This window comes from Trachinotus anak, unplaced genomic scaffold, assembly GCF_046630095.1.
Source record: "Trachinotus anak isolate AG129_WGS33_773 ecotype Australia unplaced genomic scaffold, CSIRO_AGI_Tana_v1 ptg000032l, whole genome shotgun sequence".
Lineage (NCBI taxonomy): Eukaryota > Metazoa > Chordata > Actinopteri > Carangiformes > Carangidae > Trachinotus > Trachinotus anak.
The window spans coordinates 25,732,197-25,742,592 of record NW_027273883.1 but is presented as its reverse complement, the minus strand read 5'-3'; the positions used below and the strand labels follow the sequence as shown (position 1 = coordinate 25,742,592).

Here is a 10,396-nt window from a genome sequence, read left to right as displayed (position 1 = left end):
AGCTGTAGTGCTTATGTATACAAAGCTACCAGGCCAAACTACCAAACTAAGGACATGCAACAACATCTGAAGCATTCTGTTTCCTCACTGCAATTCTTGATCCTCACTTGCTTCCCCACATCCTAACCAAATTATACCATTATGTCTGGACATTCTGAGGCATGACAGAGCCCAAGGCAAGTTAACGCCTAAACAGATAATGGGTACAGATTTTACACACTAGCCACTGAATGTCCATGCCCACCGTCAGGAGAGCTTCCACATCGCTGAACGGTCTAACAAGTTTATGCTGAAAGGAAACATGACTGTGTCCAATGGCTATATTGATTGTACACACACACACACACACACACACGTGTTGTATATATTTTCACATTACAAATTGCTCTAAATTGTCCGATGCCCAGGACCTTATCTATTTCGATTTCAGCATCGGTAAGAGAACTAGCTTATAAGGTATACATGGAGCTAACTTAGTCCATTTTCCACTGGTCAAAAAACCTGCTAAGACCTGCTAACATCGGGCTTTTGTTGGCAATCATGAAGGGTTTAATCGGCCTTCACAGCCGGGTTAAGTATTTATTGGCTCCTGCTCTGATCGGCCCCGATCAGCATTGATGTAAACACAAAACCCGGGTGACACCGTTAATTTTCACCTCTTTTCCTGCTGTAACGTCTCTCAGAGGACACAGACACACACCTGTCACCTGTCTGGCACAGTGCCATTACACCAGAACCTCCGCGGCTATACACAGCAAAGTTGCCGGTGTTATTTTTTCAGTGTTAGTTGAAATCAGCAGCATTCGGTGTTATTTTAACACTTAATTGAGTAAAACTAACACTTTGCGTATTATATCCATCAAAGTGTTAGTGTTGATTTCCGTCGTTAATGAACTTTAACACCTGGCGTGTTAAATTGACCACACCCCTCATTTCTGGTTATGAAGAATTCTCCGGGAGTCGCAGTCGCCATCTTGTCTGAAGCAAGTTTTATTTGGTTAAATATCACGTTTTATTACAATATTAGCATGTGTAATATCACTAAATGTGATTTGCATTATATATATATATATATATATATATATATAGTCTTATAGTATAGTCTTATATGGTATTAATAAGTGTGTTTTCCGTTCACATAGCTTCTATAAATTGACTGTTGGGTGACTTTTGAAGCCTACAACCGACCAGCACATTGAAGCCGACAGGGCAAGCACAGGAGCGGAGAGGGGAAACAGGTGTGTTTGGATTAAAACAGTCGGGGGTAAAAAGGAAAAAAACTCCCTGTAACTTTTCCATAGTGAAGGCTGTAGTTCATGGATAAACTTTAGGTTTAGTTATAGTTTTCAGGCTCTTTCAGACCAGACACTGTGGGGTCGCTTCTTTTTCGCGGTCATTGCTCGGGTTAGAAACGCTGTCTGCATAGGTGCAGAGTTGTCTGTTACATGTACCTAAAGTAATTCGACTTAATTGTACTTGTAGAAGTTGTAATGCGGTCTGTTTTTACTGTCAAGTAGATGTCTACTACATTACATTTAAACAGTATTCACGCTGTTTTTATTCAATATTCTGTGCGTTCATGTACTCTTGGTACACTGCAGCTGCCTCCGGGTTTTTATATGTGTGATATTATATATTATGTATGCCATTCTTCCCTTTTTGAAGGTGGTGAAATGCTGGTTCCTGTGGAGTATCGAGGAATAAAGAAATGGGTCAGGGTCCCAAAGACCGAGGATGTCTACAATTACGCAGAATTTTTACAAGAAGGTAAATTTACTCAAGTAAAATTTTGAGTTATGTGTATTTAAATTGAGTATAAACATTATTTGATAATTTATTCTTTTTCTTCACAAGAAGTCAGATGCAAATATTGTACTTTTTACAACCATTACCATATTTGTTTGTTTTGGTTACTGAACAGATGTAGTTTAACAATACAGAATATAATAAACAAAAAGATGATGTCATGTTAAAATATAATTTTATTGACATAAACTTATTGATCCTTGAGGATAAGGTAACCAGGTATTTAAATCACCTTTATCAGCATCAGTATAAACGTGGCACTGCAAAATCAGAGTACTTTGTTCACCTTTCTTTGAGTATTATGTTTATTCATGCTTTTAGGGTCTCACTGTTTGTGTGTGTATATATCTTCAATTTATGGTATGTTAAAACTGTTAGAGAAATTATCTTTTCTGTTTTAGTGATGGCAAAATTCAGTCTGCCTGGTTTTCCCTCCTTGATCCTGAAGGATTCCGCAGGAGTGGAAGTGGATTCAGACATATTCGATTAACTTTTGAAGTTATCTCAGGTGTCTTTAAAGGCCTTTACTGAAGAGTGCAACGGTAAGAAATTGTAGTCTTGTATTTCACTTAGAATTAATTTAGTGTAATCATTTATAGCTAGTGTATCTGTTATCAATTTTGTAAAATGAATTTTATAACACAAGGCTGTGTGTATTTTTAGACAACAGTTCTGAAGAGTCTTCTTCAGATGTCTCATCTTTAGCAGAGTGGTCACCATCACGTGCATCCGAAGGATCATCATCAAGTTCAGACTCAACAATAATACTTGAGTCTACCAAAGCTCGGATAAAACAGCTGATTGTAGGACCCACTGACAGCAACATTGCAAGATATGTACAGTGGAGCAAAAAAGTATTTAGTCAGCCACCAATTGTGCAAGTTCTCCCACTTAAAAAGATGAGAGGCCTGTAATTTTCATCATAGGTACACTTCAACTATGAGAGACAGAATGGGGGGAAAGAATCCAGGAAATCACATTGTAGGATTTTTAATGAATATATATAAATAATTGGTGAATTCCTCGGTAAAGTATTTGGTCACCTACAAACAAACAAGATTTCTGGCTTTCACAGACCTGTAACTTCTTTAAGAGGCTCCTCTGTCCTCCACTCGTTACCTGTATTAATGGCACCTGTTTGAACTCGTTATCAGTGTAAAAGACACCTGTCCACAACCTCAAACAGTCACACTCCAAACTCCACTATGGCCAAGACCAAAGAGCTGTCAAAGGACACCAGAAACAAAACTGTAGACCTGCACCAGGCTGGGAAGACTGAATCTGCAATAGGTAAGCAGCTTGGTGTGAAGAAATCAACTGTGGGAGCAATTATTAGAAAATGGAAGACACACAAGACCACTGATAATCTCCCTCCATCTGGGGCTCCACGCAAGATCTCACCACGTGGCGTCGAAATGATCACAAGCACGGTGAGCAAAAACACGGCGACTTGACCCCCGGTGTGGCTCTGGGATTTTTGAATGACCTGCAGAGAGCTGGGACCAAAGTAACAAAGGCTACCATCAGTAACACACTACGTCGCCAGGGACTCAAATCCTGCAGTGCCAGACGTGTCCCCCTGTTTAAGCCAGTACATGTCCAGACCCGTCTGAAGTTTGCTAGAGAGCATTTGGATGATCCAGAAGAGGATTGGGAGAATGTCATATGGTCAGATAAAACCGAAATAGAACTTTTTGGTAGAAACTCAACTTGTCGTGTTTGGAGGAGGAAAAAATGCTGAGTTGCATCCAAAGAACACCATACCTACTGTGAAGCATGGGGGTGGAAACATCATGCTTTGGGGCTGTTTTTCTTCAAAGGGACCAGGACAACTGATCCATGTAAAGGAAAGAATGAATGGGGCCATGTATCGTGAGATTTTGAGTGAAAACCTCCTTCCATCAGCATTGAAGATGAAACGTGGCTGGGTCTTTCAGCATGACAGTGATCCCAAACACACCGCCAGGGCAACGAAGGAGTGGCTTCATAAGAAGCATTTCAAGGTCCTGGAGTGGCCTAGGCAGTCTCCAGATCTCAACCCCATAGAAAATCTTTGGAGGGAGTTGAAAGTCCATGTTGGCCAGCGACAGCCCCAAAACATCACTGCTCTAGAGGAGATCTGCATGGAGGAATGGGCCAAAATACCAGCAACAGTGTGTGAAAACCTTGTGAAGACTTAGAGAAAACGTCATTGCCAACAAAGGGTATATAACAGAATATTGAGATGAACTCTTGTTATTGACCAAATACTTATTTTCCACCATAATTTGCAAATAAATTCTTTAAAAATCAGACGATGTGATTTTTCTGGATTTTCTTTTTTTTTTTTTCCTCATTTTGTCTCTCATATTTGAAGTGTACCTATGATGAAAATTACAGGCCTAATCTTTTTAAGTGGGAGAACTTGCACAATAGGTGGCTGACTGCAGCTACAGTAGATTTGTCAGCCTGAATATATGTTATCTAACATGAAGACATGATTTTGTGACCGGTGGGATACTGTGTTGTATCAACCATTGGACAGAGTGAATAAAGGTCTATTTGACGTGTGTGTAAAATCCTTATATCAAAGGCTAGTTATTGTCACTTTTAAAAGTTCCAGCATTGCCTCTAAATGCTCTCTCATTGTAGTGTGAATATTTTACATATAAGCCTTATACTATCGGCTAGCAATATGAATACTGGGAGCACCGTTATGAATATTGAGGTTAAGACAAAAAACAACAATCAATGTATTTCAACATTGTAACTTTAGTGCAACTTACTTTAGTGCAACATTCATTTGAAAACGTTCATTTTTAGTGCAGTATACATTGAACACACTGAACATGAAGGTAAACATTTAGAATAGAGATAGCCGGCTGAACATGCTTTTAAGTAGAGGCCTACACTGACTGACTGAACAACAAAATAAAATAGGTTCTAGAACAAAGAGCAAAGCAATGCCTTGAATGACTAAAAAATAATATCTTTTCCTGGAACATTTAGGACATTTTGATGTTTTTTTTCAGCTTTTCTTCCTAGACTCCAAAGTACTGTTTGTTTGTAACTGTATGCAACCGTGTGTGTGTGTGTGTGTGTGTGTGTGTGTGCATGCTTGTGAACTCTATGTCCGACTGCATTCTCCTGTCTTTCCTGTTTTTCTTCTACACTCCATGGTACAGCTTGAAGCACTCAATGTGCAGTGGTACTTTGCATTTCTCACATGCATAGGTAGTGTGTTTCTCACAATGGCGACATCTCTGGAACGGGTGCATCATGTTAATTGGCCAGTGGGAAGCTTTGTCGTATCTTGCCTGATCTTCAACGGTAGCACTCAGTAGAGATCTCCTTCCATGGCTCAGTGGTTTTGTTCCAAACCTTTGCAGAAGAGACTGTGAGACTATCCGTGAGAAGGTGAACAGGTCGATGGTTCCTCCAATAACATCTCTATAAAAGAGATGGCCATTTACAAGAGCACTGTTGATAGACCATGCAAAGATGGGCCACCACCACTTCTTTGACCTGATTGAGATATGGTATCGTGAAACCTGTAGGTCGTGAAGGTCTTCACCACCCATGTGCTCATTGTATCGGCTGATGCACTTTGGTTGTTGGACGTTGTCAAAGGCACGTCGATGCCTGTTCCACCTCTTGACAGAGGTCTCAGTGTATCTTTCATCCATGTTTGTTGCCACTGTGACAATGTTATTGTCTTTCCAACGGACCAGCAGCTTCTCTCCTTGGCACAGAACCTCAGAGGTTCCCCTGGGTAACTTCATGAAGGCATTCAGTGGTGTGAATGGGACATCAAACAGGCTGTTCTGCCTCATGGGTCCAGAGCTCCCATATCCTCTTTTTGTCATCTCATCCATGAGTGAAAGAGTGGTAAAGAGGTTGTCATGGAAGAACTTGCAACCTTGAGGCACCTGAGCTTGCTCTGCCAAACCTCTGATAACACTGGGTCCCTGACCCAACCCTGTCTCTGGGAGGAGAGTGTGCGATCCAGAATATGGCTCAATGTGGTACATGTATCCACTGGATGAGGCGAGGCTCCATACCTTGTAACCAAAGCGAATTGGCTTGCCTTTGATGAATTGTTTACATCCATGTCGGCCATAGTATGGGATCATGCTCTCATCCACTGACAGCCATTCCTGAAATGGCATGATTTTGTATGAGTGATTGAGCTCAGAGAATATAGGTCTAACCTTCCAAAATGGGTCATCAGTGATCTTGGTGTTGTCAACCACATGAACTGAGGCCATTATATCATCAAAGCGGTTTCTCTGCATTGCACATGTGTCTTCTTGGGACAGAGCTGTATCCACTTGCAATTAGGATCCCATAGAAGTTGAGGAGCTCATCCATACTTAGATTCAGTTGCTTTCCCTTGGTCTGGGTGGAGTACAGGTTGGACATTTCAACTGTGATCTCTCTCAGGGTGGGTGGATACATCAGTAAGAAAACATCCACTGGGTTGGGGCAGCTTTGTTTTTCACATTCTGCAGCATTTGGTCTGTATACTGTGTATTCTGGAATAACAGTAGTGAAAGGCCTCTTGGATCGCTTAAATACTCTATCTTTATTTTTGACCACTTGCAGTTTTGCCCTTGGTTCTTCTGGCTGACTTGGCTGAACCCTTTGGCACTTAGAGGCCCTTGGGTCTTCTGTCTGGCCCCTCTGGCACTTAGAGGCCCTTGGGTCTTCTAGCTGGCCTTCATTGTTATGGCGGGAGGTGGGGGAGCTGGAACAGGGGAAGGGGGAAGGAGGTTGGGGAGGGGAAGGGGGTGTGGTGAAGGGGAGACCATCATTCCAATCATGCTCTGTTTGCATAACTTCGGCATATGCATTCAACAGCCTTGCTGGCAAATGGCCTGTTTCCCCCTCATAGTCCATGTCAGACCCATCACTGTCACAATCACTGAGTACAGCATCTTTTTCATTTTGAGGGATGATTGCAATGCTGCATGCCTTGTCTGGGAACTCATCTTGATCCAACAAATCAAGAACTTGACTCAAAGTAAATCTAAAAGAAAACACAGCAGAAAGTTTGGTAGTTAGCTAGCTAGTCTTCCTGGGGTCCGTGTGTGTGTGTGGTGTGCGTGTGTGTGCCTACCTGTAATTGCGTGTGTGCATGTGTGGAAAGTTAGATAGAATTAGTTAGCTAGGTAGTCTTCGTGTGTGTGTGTGTGTGTGTGTGTGTGTGTGTGTGGAAAGTTGCAGTAGGTAGGAAGTTAGGTAGCAGCAGAATTAGCTAGCTAGCTACTCTTCCTTGGGTCTGTGTGTGTGTGTGTGTGCGTGCATGCGTGCGTGCGTGTGTTTCTGTGTGTGTGTCTGTGTGTAAAATTAGGTAGAAAGTTAGGTAGCAGCAGAAAGTAAGAACGGTTAGCCTATGTGTATTAGCATGTAGATACAATGGGTTATCCCACCGGTCACTATTGTTGCCGGTGACATGTTTGTGAGTTCTATGACCACATTAAACAAAGTTGAGTAATTGCAAATGTATATATCGATACTAGACACCTTATGCATGATGTGTACCAAAAATCTATGTCCTATCTTTATGTTAACATACTTAACTAACCTTTTCTTTGGGAGCTTTCTTGCTGTCATCCTCTTCTCTTGGCGCAAACAGGAAGTAAACAGCTCTGGTCATGTGACAATTTACAGCAAACATGCGACACCGCACATATTTCATTGAGACCCTTTATTATTTCAATATCTGCTGGAAATGCATTGATAGATCATTCAGTAACATTTTTATAGCCTTAGAAATTAAACATTTTTTTACGGTCACTATTGTGACCGGTGGGACACTATGCAATACTCAAACAGTATTGTATAGTGTGCCTCAAGAAAATTTTTACTTACATTCCTTCATGTAAAATTTTGATTCCAAATGTAATTGCAATTTGTTATTATAATGCTGTTGATTAGGCATGGCTATATAAATGTTGTCATTTTTGGGTCAAATGTCACTCATGATGCGTTTCAGAAGGATCCCTCCAGTAAATGTACACATTACATATGCACTAGGCATTACAACTTTGTTCCCAAACCTGAAGGACCCGGACTCAAAGAATGGTTATGTAAGTGTTGATATTAAGATGCAGATCTTTACAGGATCTGTGCTTTCTCAGGTAATAGACAAATTTCTTCTTTCCTTTTGTTTTTTTTAAATCAACGGGAACATTTCTTTGATCACCAGAGTGGTTCCAGTTACCTAGCATGGAGGTGGAAAACTGTCCAGCGCAACTCTGAAGAGTTCAAGAAATCCAAGTCCACCTTTCAACATTGCCCTAAGACTCCTTGCAACATGCTTTTGCATGTCAAGCAGTTGTCAGGTGATGAATGCAAGGAAGCAATGTCTGTAATAAGGCACTCAGCTGACATGAAACTTGTCAAAGACAATATGAAGGCAACATTTCAGTACAGACAGAAGGTGATTCAAGACCCAGCCACAGCCTCCACTGTCCTAGACCTTTTTCCAAGATTCCTGTATACATCAGGCTTGGTAACACCAACTGAATTGTTGACAACTTCTCAGTTCTTCATTTTGTTTTCTAATGTATTGTTTTTTTTCAATGTTATGTTTTGTGTTAAAGATTGACCAAGACTTCACAATGCTCTTTGGTGAGGAAGTGTCTGGTAAATTCCTTGCAAAATGGCCGACATTCTTCAAACCAAGGATCATCACAGAGTGCCAAAAGCTACCTCAAAGTGCGCAGGTGGATGAGCTTCTGCCCCTCAGCTGACTGATGATGATGGTAAGTTTAAATTTGAGACAGCACATTTCACATGCTTTTTCACTGTATTCCCCACATTTCCTGTGATGTCAGTTGACTATACGAGTGTTACAAATCATTTATACTTAATATTACTGCTAACCATTTCCCAAGTCACACTTTATAATTTCTAGCTTATAGGCAGCTGCTGGTTTCCATTTATTTCAGTATCATATGAAAATCAACTTCCAGAGGCTTGAAACTCAATATATAAGTTAACAATGTTCTGACTACATATTCAATTTGAAGGCTTGCCTACCTCAAGAAATTGCCATTTCTCTGGAATTTAATTTTCATACCATACCACCTGTTGCCTCCGACATCCAGGGGCAGGAAGTCCTCCAAAGTTAGCACGTCAGATGCTGCGGACCGCCTGAAGAAGTTCATGAAGGTATCTTCTTAGAATTGCATTAAATATTTAACTTTAGGCATGAACCAATATAGGGTTTCCAAGGGTTACTACTCGTTTGTAAAATGGCAAGTGGGCCTAACATGATGCAGGTTTTTAGTGCAGTGCTGGCATTCAGCACCAAGTTTTATTCCATATGATTAATTTGCCCCTTTTCTATCGGCCTCTCTCTCTCTCTCTCTCTCTCTCTCTCTCTCTCAGGTGGGGAGAAGCATGGAAACCTTCCTCAAGGAAACTGGTCCTGCTCAGCCCTTTCTGTTGTGTGTTGGAGAAAGAAAGAACAGCATCCAGAATCACTACATCGTCCTGGACCAAAAGGTGATCCCCTGTATGACGCAAACTGGAGTGGCTGCCTTTGATGAACTCTTCAAGTCACATTTTGCATTTTCTCTGTCCTATGATGAGCCATTGTTCAACTTCTACACATTCATTCAGACCAGCATGTATGGCATCGATGTTGGCAGTGTGAGGGAGAGTCCTCGGGTCAAAGAAATCAGAGCAAGAATTCTTTACAGTGCTATTTGAAGAACACCACATCTTTGACTGAAAATGTTCTCATTACATTTGCAAGGTACACCACAGAAGTTGTTCAGTGCTACTCCGACATTTGAAGTTTCAGCATGGTTTGTACCCAGGAAGGTCTTTGCGTTTGAACTGTGGAGAGCCTGGATGTTCATTTGTTTTTTGCACATATTCTGGTTACAAGTGGCACTTATCTCGACCACATGGACATTGTGTTGATTCAGATGTCATCAGCAATTTTGCAGTCTGTTTATTTGTTGTGTACCTGCCATATCAATATAAAGTATTTTTGTGCAAGTTGTTTTCTATTTTTTGTAATTTATAGATATTTGGGGTAGGTTAATTTTACACCCATTAATGCTACTATGTTTTAACACTAACTGGTTTAACACAACTATAAATCAACACTATCAGTGTTGATTTTATTGTAACACTTACAGGTGTCAAAATAAATCAACACTAATAGTGTGGATTTTCTAACACTGACACCAGTGTAGAGTACTTTTAACACCACAAAGTGTTAACCAGTGTTAATTTTCCACACCACACAGTGTTTAATTAACACTGTTAGAGTGTAAAAAGTTTTACACTTTCAAAAGTGTTAATTTAACACTTAAAAGAGTGGACACATATACACACTTTAAAAGTGTTAAAATGAACACTCAGAGTTCATTTTAACACTGGCGATTTTGCTGTGTACTGACCGTGGGGGTGAAAAAGTGAGCTGCAGCTCTGAAAGTTTTAAAAACACACAATCACAGATCAAAACATCTCATACGGAGGCTCCGACACTTTGACAGACTTTCACCAGTTTGCAGGGCGGCTAGCAGCTCACTCTTCCTCCACTGCTTCTGTGTGTGTGTGTGTGTGTGTGTGTGTGTGTGTGTGTGTG

General features: G+C 40.8%; 2 protein-coding genes across 2 annotated transcripts; one reads left to right on the top strand and one right to left on the bottom strand.

Annotated features, from left to right (window-relative positions):
• Nucleotides 1-4,952: 4,952 nt before the first annotated feature.
• Nucleotides 4,953-6,053, bottom strand: LOC139612946 (piggyBac transposable element-derived protein 3-like). The gene has a single exon (XM_071469118.1). It carries the CDS (start codon nucleotides 6,051-6,053, stop codon nucleotides 4,953-4,955), a length of 1,101 nt encoding a protein of 366 aa, XP_071325219.1.
• A 1,686-nt stretch (nucleotides 6,054-7,739) lies between these two features.
• LOC139612945 (uncharacterized) lies at nucleotides 7,740-9,988 on the top strand. Its single transcript, XM_071469117.1, has 5 exons — nucleotides 7,740-7,877; nucleotides 7,997-8,302; nucleotides 8,394-8,542; nucleotides 8,823-8,964; nucleotides 9,184-9,988. The coding sequence occupies exons 1-5, from the start codon at nucleotides 7,740-7,742 to the stop codon at nucleotides 9,505-9,507; spliced, it is 1,059 nt and encodes a 352-aa protein (XP_071325218.1). The 3' UTR covers nucleotides 9,508-9,988.
• The last annotated feature ends 408 nt before the right edge of the window (nucleotides 9,989-10,396 follow it).

What these genes read in the sequence shown, in the direction of transcription:
- LOC139612946 (XM_071469118.1), bottom strand. Translation starts at nt 6,053, where the DNA reads ATGGCCTCAGTTCATGTGGTTGACAACACCAAGATCACTGATGACCCA.
- LOC139612945 (XM_071469117.1), top strand. Translation starts at nt 7,740, where the DNA reads ATGTTGTCATTTTTGGGTCAAATGTCACTCATGATGCGTTTCAGAAGG. An exon ending in CGGACTCAAAGAATGGTTAT is followed by an intron (nt 7,878 to 7,996) that starts GTAAGTGTTGAT and finishes TTTGATCACCAG; the next exon opens with AGTGGTTCCAGTTACCTAGC. An exon ending in GAGCTTCTGCCCCTCAGCTG is followed by an intron (nt 8,543 to 8,822) that starts ACTGATGATGAT and finishes TTCAATTTGAAG; the next exon opens with GCTTGCCTACCTCAAGAAAT.